This window comes from Pseudophryne corroboree, chromosome 7 (genome assembly GCF_028390025.1).
Source record: "Pseudophryne corroboree isolate aPseCor3 chromosome 7, aPseCor3.hap2, whole genome shotgun sequence".
Taxonomy (NCBI): Eukaryota; Metazoa; Chordata; class Amphibia; order Anura; family Myobatrachidae; genus Pseudophryne; species Pseudophryne corroboree.
In genome coordinates this window covers 366,672,005-366,686,565 of record NC_086450.1, presented here as the reverse complement: position 1 = coordinate 366,686,565, position 14,561 = coordinate 366,672,005, and the positions used below count along the sequence as shown (strand labels likewise).

The window sequence follows — 14,561 nt, the reverse complement described above, 5'->3', positions numbered from 1 at the left end:
CCCGCCGCCCGCACCATTGCCGCATCCAGCCGCCCGCACCTCCTCCGCCAGCGTCGCCGACACAGTGATTGACAGCGGATCCAGTGACGGATCCGCTGGCCAATCACTGTGGCCTCACTGACAGGGACGTGCTTTCATAGGTTGAAAGCACGTCCCTGTAGGAAAGCGGCACCTCTAATGGTGCCGCTTTCCCATATATTTTCAATGGGCTTTTACAGCCCATGGCTAGTCCCCGCCCGTGCCCGCCCCCCGCTCCCCATACTTTCCCCAGTGACAAACACATACAGAGGGGAGCAATGTAAAGAATAATATTAAGAAGATACATATGACACAGAATATGTGTCATATGCATCTTCTTTGTATTAACTTAATCATCAATGACAGGGGAGGCACTGCCTCCCCTGACTGCACGTCCCTGCAGAAGATATTGCTAACCATCGCAGGAGCGCACAAATTGGGAAGACACACTGAATGATCCGGCTGACATGTCATTCCAATTTGTCTGGAAATGACATACTAGGTCGAGATTGTTCTAGTATGTACCCGCAATGGGCCTAGGAAGCACAAGGAGACTGCTGATTCATTTGATATATGACACTTATATATTGTGTGTGACTGAGACTGTATACGGAGCAAAACAGAATTTGTATTGGAAAAAAGCAGCTGCTGCTACATTATAGCACTTTGTGTACAGATTCAGAGATTAACATGCACACAGATATACAAGTGTCATATATCACATTAATCAGCACAGTCTCCTCATGCATCCTACCTATGGCCTTATACCCACTACCAATCACCTACCTATGGCCTCATACCCACTACCAATCACCTACTTATGGCCTCATACCCACTACCAATCACCTACCTATGGCCTCATACCCACTACCAATCACCTACCTATGGCCTCATACCCACTACCAATCACCTAACTATGGCCTCATACCCACTACCAATCACAAACCTTTAGCCTCATGCCCACTACCACTCATCTACCTGTAGCCTCATGCCCACTGCTAATCACCTAACTATGGCCACATACTCACTTCCAATTACCTACCTATGGCCTCATGCCCACTACCAGTCACCTACCTATGGCCTCATACCCACTACCAATCGCAAACCTATAGCCTCATGCCCACTACCACTCATCTACCTGTAGCCTCATGCCAACTACTAATCACCTGCCTATGGCCTTACACCCACTAACGTACTGACGGTTCCAGGTGGCAGGATGCTGCATCACACCAGACACACAGGCTGATGGTCCCAGCAGTTGCTGGGCAACCGGAACTCCGGGTGTCCATGGCGAACCTTGGTCACGCTGTTACCTAGCAGCCGGGATGCCTGTGGTGCATGCAGCTGCGCAGCTGCACTAGATTTTGGCATCAGGAGGCTGTCTCTGAGGAAGCTCCTGATTGGCCCCTGCTTCTGTCATTAGGCTCTCAGCCTGGCTCTCTCCCCGGTTATAGTTTTATGCCTTGGTGTAAACTTGCTGGTCCTGTTCCGGTGTACACTGGGTCCTGATATCTCCTGCTTCGTGTGTCCTGGTCATGCTGATTATATCTGATTTCCCCAGCCTGTATTGGAACATGGGGGGTAATTCCAAGTTGATCGCAGCAGGACATTTTTTAGCAGTTGGGCAAAACCATGTGCACTGCAGGGGGGGCAGATATAACATTTGCAGAGAGAGTTAGATTTGGGTGTGGTGTGTTCAATCTGCAATCTAAATTGCAGTGTAAAAATAAAGCAGCCAGTATTTACCCTGCACAGAAACAAAATAACCCACCCAAATCTAACTCTCTCTGCAAATGTTATATCTGCCCCCCCCCCCCCCCCTGCAGTGCACATGGTTTTGCCCAACTGCTAAAAAAATTTCCTGCTGCAATCAACTTGGAATTGCCCCCATTGTCTCAACCTTTGTCCCTACTGCATTTACCACATGCAAGCTATCACAGCCTCAGTGCTACCCTGTGGCCATTTACCTCTGCTGCATATACCACTGGTAATTCAGTACTGCTCTCTAGCGATACTGCTGCTGTATTTAGCCAACCCAGTCAGGAGCTGGATACACACTGGAACGATATGTACCGAGCCAATATGTTGGCCAGATGAGCTGACATATGGGTACCTGGGTACACACTGAGCAATGTTAATTAAGGATGGATCAATCACTGAACAACGCCGGCCGCCTCCCTCCCTCCAACAGCCTCTAACTGTCAATCAAGCAGTGACCATCGCATCCCTGCAATACGATCGCAGGACCCGGACTGCACATGCGCAGAACGGATCCTGTGTGAGCGCAGTTCCCAACAATTGGAAAACTACAGTAAGGATTGCATAAGTGATCCTTTCTGAATTAGGCCCTAAGTACTTAGGATTAGTATTTTTGTAGCAAAGGAAATATAAAGTATAAAGTAGCAGACTGAGTTTCATGGTGTGGCTAAACCGCAAAGACTATTTGGCGCAATTTGGTGATAAGTGTATGTGGACACATTTTTACACACTGTACTGCTTGGTTAAATATATTTTGACAAAATGAACCCTAGAGTATGTGCATGTGTGTTAGGCACTTTAGATTGTAAACTCTAGTAAGGCAGGGACCATTGGCTTATCTGGGATGCGATCATGTGACCGACACTTGGGGTCACCATGCCAGTGCCGGAATCCCAAGCACTAAAAATGTCGGCCAATGGAATGCCGACCCACAGGGTCCACGACACCCATAGAGTGGTAAAAAAGCCTGTGACAAGCCACCGAGCCCGCAAGGGGCTTTCTTGCGCTCGCCTACCCCGCCGACATTCTGCTGCCGGGATCCCAGGCTCGTGTGCTGACCGTCGGGATCCCGGCAGCCGACAACGCGATCCCAACCTGCTTATCTATAATGGGTGCACCCATAAAATACACTCACCCCTCCGGAGACCTTCGTCAGCCAACTCTAAAGACAGAAGTCACCAGGAAAATGGTGTGGCGGCCATTTTCCTGGTGATTTATCCCCGGGAATATGGCACGGATGCCATGTCGCATAAAACTGTGGGACTATATAAATGAGCAATAACAATATATCAGGATGTATGGATCCTGAAGGGAAACCAAAGCACAGAGTTAACTTGCTCAAACAGGAAGAGAACTAACTCCAAGCAGTTATCACACTAGTTGGAATCAGATGTGTGGCCACATTGCTGTAAGAGAGAATGACTGAATACCGTACCATCATGCCAATTCCCAATTAACCATGCCAGCAATTGTAGAACTTACTGTATAAGTGTTGTTGCTGATTTATTGTGGATTTTATTGCAAATAATAAGATTTTACTCACCGGTAAATCTATTTCTCGTAGTCCGTAGTGGATGCTGGGACTCCGTAAGGACCATGGGGAATAGCGGCTCCGCAGGAGACTGGGCACAACTAAAGAAAGCTTTAGGACTACCTGGTGTGTACTGGCTCCTCTCACTATGACCCTCCTCCAGACCTCAGTTAGAATACTGTGCCCGGAAGAGCTGACACAATAAGGAAGGATTTTGAATCCCGGGTAAGACTCATACCAGCCACACCAATCACACCGTATAACTCGTGATACTATACCCAGTTAACAGTATGAAATATAACTGAGCCTCTCAACAGATGGCTCAACAATAACCCTTTAGTTAAACAATAACTATATACAAGTATTGCAGACAATCCGCACTTGGGATGGGCGCCCAGCATCCACTAAGGACTACGAGAAATAGATTTACCGGTGAGTAAAATCTTATTTTCTCTGACGTCCTAAGTGGATGCTGGGACTCCGTAAGGACCATGGGGATTATACCAAAGCTCCCAAACGGGCGGGAGAGTGCGGACGACTCTGCAGCACCGAATGAGCAAACTCTAGGTCCTCCTCAGCCAGGGTATCAAACTTGTAGAATTTTGCAAATGTGTTTGACCCCGACCAAGTAGCTGCTCGGCAAAGTTGTAAAGCCGAGACCCCTCGGGCAGCCGCCCAAGAAGAGCCCACCTTCCTCGTGGAATGGGCTTTCACTGATCTAGGATGCGGCAGTCCAGCCGCAGAATGTGCAAGCTGAATCGTACTACAGATCCAGCGAGCAATAGTCTGCTTTGAAGCAGGAGCACCCAGCTTGTTGGGTGCATACAGGATAAATAGCGAGTCAGTTTTCCTGACACTAGCTGTCCTGGAAACATAAATTTTCAGGGCCCTGACTTCGTCCAACAACTTGGAATCCTCCAAGTCTTTAGTAGCCGCAGGCACTACAATAGGTTGGTTCAAATGAAAAGCTGATACCACCTTAGGGAGAAACTGGGGACGAGTCCTCAATTCTGCCCTATCCATATGGAAAATCAGATAAGGGCTTTTACATGACAAAGCCGCCAATTCTGACACACGCCTGGCCGAAGCCAAGGCCAACAGCATGACCACTTTCCACGTGAGATATTTCAAATCCACGGTTTTAAGTGGCTCAAACCAATGCGACTTTAGGAAATCCAACACCACGTTGAGATCCCAAGGTGCCACTGGAGGCACAAAAGGGGGCTGAATATTCAGCACTCCCTTAACAAATGTCTGAACTTCAGGCAGTGAAGCCAGTTCTTTCTGGAAGAAAATCGACAGAGCCGAAATCTGGACCTTAATGGAACCCAATTTTAGGCCCATAGTCACCCCTGACTGTAGGAAGTGCAGAAAACGGCCCAGCTGAAATTCCTCCGTTGGGGCCTTCCTGGCCTCACACCACGCAACATATTTTCGCCATATGCGGTGATAATGGTTTGCGGTCACTTCTTTCCTAGCTTTAATCAGCGTAGGGATGACTTCCTCCGGAATGCCCCTTTCCTTCAGGATCCGGCGTTCAACCGCCATGCCGTCAAACGCAGCCGCGGTAAGTCTTGGAACAGACAGGGCCCCTGCTGCAGCAGGTCCTGTCTGAGCGGCAGTGGCCATGGGTCCTCTGAGATCAGTTCTTGAAGTTCTGGGTACCAAGCTCTTCTTGGCCAATCCGGAACAATGAGTATAGTTCTTACTCCTCTTTTTCTTATTATCCTCAGTACCTTGGGTATGAGAGGAAGAGGAGGGAACACATAAACCGACTGGTACACCCACGGTGTCACTAGAGCATCCACAGCTATTGCCTGAGGGTCTCTCGACCTGGCGCAATATCTTTCCAGCTTTTTGTTTAGGCGGGACGCCATCATGTCCACCCGTGGCCGCTCCCAACGGTTCACAATCAGCTGGAAGACTTCTGGATGAAGTCCCCACTCTCCCGGGTGGAGGTCGTGCCTGCTGAGGAAGTCTGCTTCCCAGTTGTCCACTCCCGGAATGAACACTGCTGACAGTGCTAACACGTGACTCTCCGCCCATCGGAGAATCCCCGTGGCTTCTGCCATCGCCATCCTGCTTCTTGTGCCGCCCTGTTGGTTTACATGGGCGACTGCCGTGATGTTGTCCGACTGAATCAGTACCGGCTGGTTCTGAAGCAGGGGTCTTGCCTGACTTAGGGCATTGTAAATGGCCCTCAGTTCCAGAATATTTATGTGCAGGGAAGTCTCCTGTCTTGACCATAGTCCCTGGAAGTTTCTTCCCTGTGTGACTGCCCCCCAGCCTCGAAGGCTGGCATCCGTGGTCACCAGGACCCAGTCCTGTATGCCGAATCTGCGGCCCTCTTGAAGATGAGCACTCTGCAGCCACCACAGCAGAGACACCCTGGTCCTTGGAGACAGGGCCACCAGCCGATGCATCTGAAGATGCGATCCGGACCACCCGTCCAACAGGTCCCACCGAGAGGTCCCTGCATGGAACCTGCCGAACGGGATTGCTTCGCAGGAAGCCACCACTTTTCCCAGGACTCGCGTGCAGTGATGCACTGACACCTGTTTTGGTTTCAGGAGGCCTCTGACTAAAGATGACAGCTCCTTGGCTTTCTCCTCCGGGAGAAACACTCCCCTCTGTTCTGTGTCCAGAACCATCCCCAGGAACCGTAGACGTGTCGCAGGGACCAGCTGTGACCCTGGAATATTTAGAATCCAACCGTGCTGTTGTAGCACCTCCCGAGATAGTGCTACCCCGACCAACAACTGCTCCCTGGACCTCGCCTTTATCAGGAGATCGTCCAAGTACGGGATAATTAAAACTCCCTTTTTTCGAAGGAGTATCATCATTTCGGCCATTACCTTGGTAAATACCCTCGGTGCCGTGGACAGACCAAATGGCAACGTCTGGAATTGGTAATGACAATCCTGTACCACAAATCTGAGGTACTCCTGGTGAGGATGGTAAATGGGGACATGCAGGTAAGCATCCTTGATGTCCAGTGATACCATATAATCCCCCTCGTCCAGGCTTGAAATAACCGCCCTGAGCGATTCCATCTTGAACTTGAATTTTTTTATATAAGTGTTCAAGGATTTCAAATTTAAAATGGGTCTCACCGAACCGTCCGGTTTCGGTACCACAAACATTGTGGAATAGTAACCCCGTCCTTGTTGAAGGAGGGGCACCTTGACTATCACCTGCTGGGAATACAGCTTGTGAATTGCCTCTAGCACAGCCTCCCTGTCTGAGGGAGTTGTTGGCAAGGCAGATTTGAGGAAACGGCGAGGGGGAGATGTCTCGAATTCCAGCTTGTACCCCTGAGATACCACTTGAAGAATCCAGGGATCTACCCGTGAGCGAGCCCACTGATTGCTGAAGTTCTTGAGACGGGCCCCCACCGTACCTGGCTCCGCCTGTGGAGCCCCAGCGTCATGCGGTGGACTTAGAGGAAACAGGGGAGGACTTTTGTTCCTGGGAACTGGCTGTATGCTGCAGCTTTTTCCCTCTACCTCTGCCTCTGGGCAGAAAGGACGCGCCTTTAACCCACCTGCCTTTTTGGGGCCGAAAGGACTGTACCTGATAATACGGTGCTTTCTTTGGCTGTGAGGGAACATGGGGTAGAAAAGCTGACTTCCCAGCTGTCGCTGTGGAAACGATGTCCGAGAGACCATCCCCAAACAACTCCTCACCTTTATAAGGCAAAACTTCCATATGCCTTTTAGAATCTGCATCCCCTGTCCACTGCCGAGTCCATAACCCTCTTCTGGCACAAATGGACATAGCACTTATTTTAGATGCCAGCCGGCAAATATCCCTCTGTGCATCTCTCATGTATAAGACTGCGTCTTTAATATGCTCTATGGTTAGCAATATAGTGTCCCTGTCAAGGGTATCAATATTTTCCGACAGGGAATCTGACTACGCAGCTGCAGCACTGCACATCCATGCTGAAGCAATAGCCGGTCTTAAAATAATACCTGAATGTGTATATACAGACTTCAGGATAGCCTCCTGCTTCCTATCAGCAGGCTCCTTCAGTGCGGCCGTATCCGGAGACGGTAGTGCCACCTTCTTTGACAGGCGTGTGAGCGCTTTATCCACCCTAGGGGATGTTTCCCAACGTGACCTATCCTCTGGCGGGAAAGGGTATGCCATTAGTAACTTTTTAGAAATTACCAGTTTCTTATCGGGGGAAGCCCACGCTTCTTCACACACCTCATTTAATTCATCAGATGGGGGAAAAACCACTTGTAGTTTTTTCTCCCCAAACATAATACCCTTTTTTGTGGTACCTGGGGTAACATCAGAAATGTGCAACACATTTTTCATTGCCTCAATCATGTAACGTGTGGCCCTATTGGAAGTTACATTAGTCTCATCGTCGTCGACACTGGATTCAGTATCCGTGTCGACATCTGTGTCTGCCATCTGAGGTAGCGGGCGTTTTAGAGCCCCTGATGGCTTTTGAGACAGTTGGGCAGGCACGAGCTGAGAAGCCGGCTGTCCCACATCTGCTATGTCGTCAAACCTTTTATGTAAGGAGTTGACACTTTCACGTAATTCCTTCCACAAGTCCATCCACTCAGGTGTCGGCCCCGCAGGGGGTGACATCACATTTATCGGCATCTGCTCCGCCTCCACATAAGCCTCCTCATCAAACATGTCGACACAGCCGTACCGACACACCGCACACACACAGGGAATGCTCTGACTGAGGACAGGACCCCACAAAGCCCTTTGGGGAGACAGAGAGAGAGTATGCCAGCACACACCAGAGCGCTATATAACACAGGGATTAACACTATAACTGAGTGATTTTCCCTTATAGCTGCTTATATGTATACTACTGCGCCTACATTTAGTGCCCCCCCTCTCTTTTTTACCCTTTGTAGTCTTGAAACTGCAGGGGAGAGCCTGGGAGCGATCCTTCCAGCGGAGCTGTGAGGTAAAAATGGCGCCAGTGTGCTGAGGGAGATAGCTCTGCCCCTTTTTCGGCGGACTTCTCCCGCTTTTTTATGGATATCTGGCAGGGGTATTTTTCACATATATAGCCTCTAAGACTATATTATGTGAGTTTTATGCCAGCAAGGTGTTTAATATTGCTGCTCAGGGCGCCCCCCCCAGTGCCCTGCACCCATCAGTGACCGGAGTGTGAGGTGTGCATGAGGAGCAATGGCGCACAGCTGCAGTGCTGTGCGCTACCTTGTTGAAGACCGAAGTCTTCTGCCGCCGATTTACAGGACCATCTTCTTGCTTCTGGCTCTGTAAGGGGGACGGCGGCGCGGCTCCGTGACCGGACGACCGAGGCTGGGCCTGTGTTCGATCCCTCTGGAGCTAATGGTGTCCAGTAGCCTAAGAAGCCCAAGCTAGCTGCAAGCAGGTAGGTTCGCTTCTTCTCCCCTTAGTCCCTCGTAGCAGTGAGTCTGTTGCCAGCAGATCTCACTGAAAATAAAAAACCTAAAAGAATACTTTCTTTTCTAGGAGCTCAGGAGAGCCCCTAGTGTGCATCCAGCTCAGCCGGGCACAAGATTCTAACTGAGGTCTGGAGGAGGGTCATAGTGGGAGGAGCCAGTGCACACCAGGTAGTCCTAAAGCTTTCTTTAGTTGTGCCCAGTCTCCTGCGGAGCCGCTATTCCCCATGGTCCTTACGGAGTCCCAGCATCCACTTAGGACGTCAGAGAAATATGGTTTTTGCAAATTCGTTTTCAGTGACTGTCGAGAGAAAACCAGATGACTGATAGAATTAATTATTTTCCTTTTCTTTCTAGGTGGCAGATTTTGATTTCTCTCCAGTTACTGAGAAGTACCAGGCACTTCCAGACTACAAGGAACTTCCTGCCGGGAACCTGTGCTGTACTTACTGCATTACTGACACTAATCCAGAAGGCGAGCAGCGCACAGAAACGCAGCCTCTTTTACATACACTGACTACACCAATTAGAAGTTACATGCTGTGACACTGGTTTAATGCTGCTACTGCCTATTTTAGTGTTGCCTTAATGAGCTAAATGATTGACATACAGCTCTGTATTGTACACTCGGAACTTTACATTGTAAATTCATTAAATATTCAATACAGCTATGAATGTGAAAACAAGATGAGAATAGGTACATTCAGAGCATTTCATGTGCTTCATTGCAGCTCAGTTTGTAGGAAACCAATTGCCGCAAAATGTGAGCTCACAATTAGGGGTGGATATGGGGAAATGGCAGTAAGGCCACTAGGTTACAGCACAGGTCTGCAGACACTGACTGTAACCTGCAAAAGGTCACTAACTGTGTGACCCTGAGATGGGTCACATCAGCTGTAACAGATGCTGTTGTCTCTTTTCCCATTGTATACAACTTATCACACGCACAGATACAGTAAGTCATTTGTACAGCTAATAAATAATAACTGTCTCAGTGTCTACTGCTGGGGTGGCCAATCAGTCAGAGAAAAAGAGCCAAAAAATCTTGTTAGGTACGTCAAAGAGCCGACATCAAGCCAAAGGCCTGTGTGCAAAAATGGGGTGTGACCTTGTGCCTGCTAGGCCACACCGCTGTTATAAAAGACAATGAAAATGCCAGATCCACATAAAATACATTGAAAAAGACACTTCCACATAAAATAATGAAAAAATCCAGATCCACATAACATATATTGATAAAGCCATATTCACATAATACACTTCAGCTCCTCCGTGTGTCACTCCAGCCAGCTCCCCATTGTGTCTCTCCTGCCAGGATTCTCCTTTGTCAGTACAGCCAGCTTCCCATTGTGTCACTCTTGCCAGCACCCTCCTGTGTCACTCCAATCAGCTCCCCCATTATGTCTCTCCTACCAGGATCTTTCTGTGTCACTCCTGCCAGCTCCCCCATTATGGCCTTCATTCCGAGTTGATTGCTCGCTAGGTGCTTTTAGCAGCAGTGCAAACGCTAAGCTGCCGCCCTCTGGGAGTGTATCTTAGCTTAGCAGAAGTGCGAACGAAAGGTTAGCAGAACAGTGCTGAAATGTTTTCAAGCAGTTTCAGAGTGGCTGCCGACCTACTCCTTCCTTGCGATCACTTCAGTCTGTTTAGTTCCTGCTTTGACGTCACAAACACGCCCTGCGTTCGGCCAGCCCCTCCCCAGTTTTCCCAGGCACGCCTGCGTTTTTTAGCACGCTCCAGGAAACCGGTCAGTTACCACCAAGAAACACCCACTTCCTGTCAATCACTCACCGATCAACAGAGCGACGGAAAAGAGTTGCTAGACCTTGTGTAAAACTGCATAGTTTTGTGTGAAAGTACGTGGTGCGTGTGCATTGCGGCCCGTACGCATGCGCAGTTTTGCCGTTTTTTTACCTGATCGCTGCGCTGCGAAAATCGGCAGTGAGCGATCAACTCGGAATGACCCCCTATGTCTCTCCTACCAGGATCTTGCTGTGTCACTCCAGCCAGCTCCCCCTTGTGTCACTACAGCCCAGTAACTGGCTCCCTCAGTTTTCAGTCATCGTAGTGCTGCTGTGTGTCTGGTTGGAGTGCACCAGTTTGCAGCATCTGTTGTGGTCAGGTGACTGAGTGTCGGGAGCCACATTTGAATAAAGAAAGAGCCACATGTGGCTCAAGAGCCACAGGTTGGCCACGGCTGGTCTACTGTATGTACTTAGAGGGCAGTTTATGAACTCTGGTGCCTGAGGTGACCAAACAGTAGTTTTTAAGGGGTCTATTCATGAAGCAGTGAAAAGAGTGGAGAAGAAGCTTGTGGAGAAGTAGCCCATGGCAACCAATCAGCTGCTCTGTACAGCTGAATAGTATGCAAATTATAGATGTTACTTCAATGCTGATTGGTTGCCATGGGCAACTTCCCCACTGGTTCACTTCTCCACACTTTTCACTGCTTCATAAATAGACCCATGATTTATTGGTAAGAGAACCTTTTATGAGCAGAACTTGTGATTGACACTTATATATTCACTCTACCATTACGTAATGGCCTTGGATTGTGTTTACAGTCAATGGACATAATATGCACTAACATATCTGCCAAATTTTTTCCACATATATGATTTCCACCAGTAAGAAAACCAAACAAGATTTGCACTGTAAGCCAACATCATGGGGCATTTTCATAGAATGTGGAACTAGGATATATAAAATTATATAATGCTGTATTGATACAATGTTACTAACATTATTGTACTGTTGTAACCATTATTATTATTATTATGCCTTTGTTGTTATTAAGGGCAATTGCCCATTCACCCGATATTGTACAGAAGCTGTAAATATGTGATGACTAAGATTATAAACTTTGGAGTAATGGCTGACTTTTCATTTTAGCGATACTGTTACTGACAGAAATTGTACTTTGCCCCTGAGACACACAAAAAATTAGGTAGAAGGCACATTAGTTCCTGGAAAAAAATAAAAAAAATTATATATATATATATATATATATACAGGTTGAGTATCCCATATCCAAAATGCTTGGGACCGGACGTATTTTGGATATCGGATTTTTCGGTATTTTGGAATAATTGCATACCATAATGAGATATCATGGCGATGGGACCTAAATCTAAGCACAGAATGCATTTATGTTTCATATACACCTTATACACACAGCCTGAAGGTAATTTTAGCCAATATTTTTAATAATTTTGTGCATTAAACTAAGTGTATATACATTCACACAATTCATTTTTGTTTCTTATACACCTTATACATACAGCCTGAAGGTCATTTAATAAAATATTTGTAATAACTTTGTGTATTAAACAAAGTGTGTGTTCATTAAGCCATCAGAAAACAAAGGTTTCACTATCTCACTCTCGCTCAAAAAATTCCGTATTTTGGAATATTTGGATATGGGATACTCAACCTGTATAAATCTTTGTAAAAAGATACAAATACAGTATTATACATAAATATGAATTATAGATCCTCATTTGCAGGAAGATGCCTCATCATAAACCATCTGCCATGCCTGCCATCAATCTTGATGCAAAATTGTGACAGATTAGGCCAGGCACCTTACTTGCTCAAATAAAGCCTAATTATTCCTAACGTTGCCCATTTGGGTTATGTTACTCCCGTATTAGACAAGGCCAACCCTTCTTTTTGGTAAATCTAGAATATTGGCTGTATACATTTCCACTATGCCTCTCATCTACAAAGCGATAGGGGCCATTTTGTATCGGTTATAATTAGAGATGTGCCGGTTCGGATTTACCCGGATCTCAAAACGGCATCTTATTGGCTCTCGGATGTCAAGCATTTTGGATAGCCAATAAGAAACATCCGGATAAATCCGAACACGCGTTCATTTTGGCATTAATAACTGAGTAAATCAGAGCCTGCACATCTCTATAGTTATAATCGTGTAACTCAGAATGCTGTGTGAATTTGAGGCTGTATCAATCAAGACTTTAGCCAGGGGGTCTCAACATGCAGCCCTCCAGCTGTTGTGGAAGTACACACCCCAGCTTGTCCTGTCACAACTTTAGCATTCCCTAATAGCAAAACTGTGACAGGGCATACTAGGATGTATGTTCCACAACCAACAACTGAAGGGCCACATGTTGGACAACCCTGCTCTACGCTATGTTCAAGATTAGGCCGAATGTATGTTGTTGCGACTAGAGAAAAAATATGCAGTCAACATCATCAATTGCTTGTGCAGTAGATAATACAAGGCAGGTTTTTGCGGCCTACAGTTTGACAGAAATAATAGTATTGGTATTGATCAAAATAAGGATTACTTAAGGTGCTAGGAGACCTTTGTTAGTATTCAACTAACAGCTATAATGTGACACTTGTAATATAGGTAGTCCTGATGTCCTACATGTACATATCCTTTATCGGTACCTTTATGTCATTATAGAGTCACATAGTGTCGACAGGAACAAAATGTTGACATTGTCGGCATGTTCAGAATGTCGACAACCAGTGTCAACTTGCAAAATGTAGACACTGACAAAACATTAACATGTTCAAAATGGAGACAGACAGAAAGTTAACAGATACATAAGGTTGACCCCTAATTTTAAGCCTAACCTAAAGCCTAACTATTTAATAGTCGATAATTTAAGTGTGTCAAAATTTCAAGTGTTGACATTTTGACAGTGTCAACTTTTTGCAGGTGTCGGCATGTCGGGTGTTGTCATTTTAACTGAGACATGACAGTATGACATTATGGTGTTGAACTTTTGACTGTAGACATTGTGATTGTCGGTATAATAACTAAAATCCCCTTTCTCTAGCATCCATAAGGGATATTGGGGAAATCTAGTACGATGGGGTATAGATGGGGTCCAAAGGAGCCGGTGCACTTTAAATTTCTTCAACTGGGTGTGCTGGCTCCTCCCCTCTATGCCCCCTCCCACAGCAATTTAGAAAAAAGTGCCCTCAGGAGAGGATGCACACTCTGGAAGCTCCAGAGAGTTTTCTTCAGTTTCTTTTAAAAACTTTATTATTTTCGGTATGTTGTTTTGGCAACAGCATACAGTACGTGCACCATGGGAGTTAGGGGGGGGGGGGGGATGGTCACCGGCCTTTGCAAGGTGTCAGAGCTGCTTCCCCGCTGCAGGACCACCGTCCTGAGAGGTTGTTGTACAGCGGGGCACTGCACCTTAGCGGTCACAATCGCAGCACGCCGCACACCCCTAACAGTAGCCTGAGGGGGACAACAGTGGTGAGTACAAACTGGGGACCCCGCTAGGGGGGTCCCCCAGTTCATGGTGCGGCTAACATGCAGGGGAGGCATACGGGACCCTCCTGGGGGGGACCCGCTATAGCCCCGTGTACACTGGCAGCGGTAGTTAAAACTAGCACTTGTGTGATGTTTTTACACTCCTAGGGAGACTTTGCCAGTATAAATATAACTGAAACTCCGGCGCCATTACAGGGGGCGGAGCTTCCTCAGAGCAGGACCAGCGGTGTTTTGGCACCTTACAGCTGCAGCAGCAGGCACACACAGCTCCTCCAGACACTCAGGATAACGCTGGAAAACTGGTACAGGGTGTAGCAAAGGGGGAGAGCCGCTATTGTACACAATCTGTGTCCTGAAAAGGACAAAAACAGAGGTGTTTCACTGTGATATAACAGCTTGCAGTCTCTCTGGGGCAGTTTAGCTTGGGTGTGCTGTTCCCTTCTCTATCTACCTCTCACATGCCGTAGGGCAGACTTGCTATTGTATTACTTGTCTGTGTGCATGTGTATATGAGTGTTGTTTACTGTAAACATGGTAAACCACCAATTGTGCAGTGTATGTCACACCAGATTCTCTCCCTCTA

The 14,561-nt window shown here is 47.3% G+C and overlaps 1 protein-coding gene across 2 annotated transcripts in view; it reads left to right on the top strand.

Moving 5' to 3' along the window:
* TMEM130 (transmembrane protein 130) overlaps nt 1-11,594 on the top strand; it is a 130,474-nt gene extending 118,880 nt beyond the window's left edge. The window contains exon 8 of one of the 2 annotated variants that reach the window (XM_063934506.1): nt 9,073-11,594. In XM_063934506.1, the coding sequence (XP_063790576.1) occupies nt 9,073-9,261 (189 nt within the window). In that variant the 3' untranslated portion in view covers nt 9,262-11,594. The remainder of the gene's footprint in view (nt 1-9,072) is intronic. The other variant, XM_063934507.1, reaches the window with a different exon arrangement.
* Nucleotides 11,595-14,561: the final 2,967 nt, after the last annotated feature.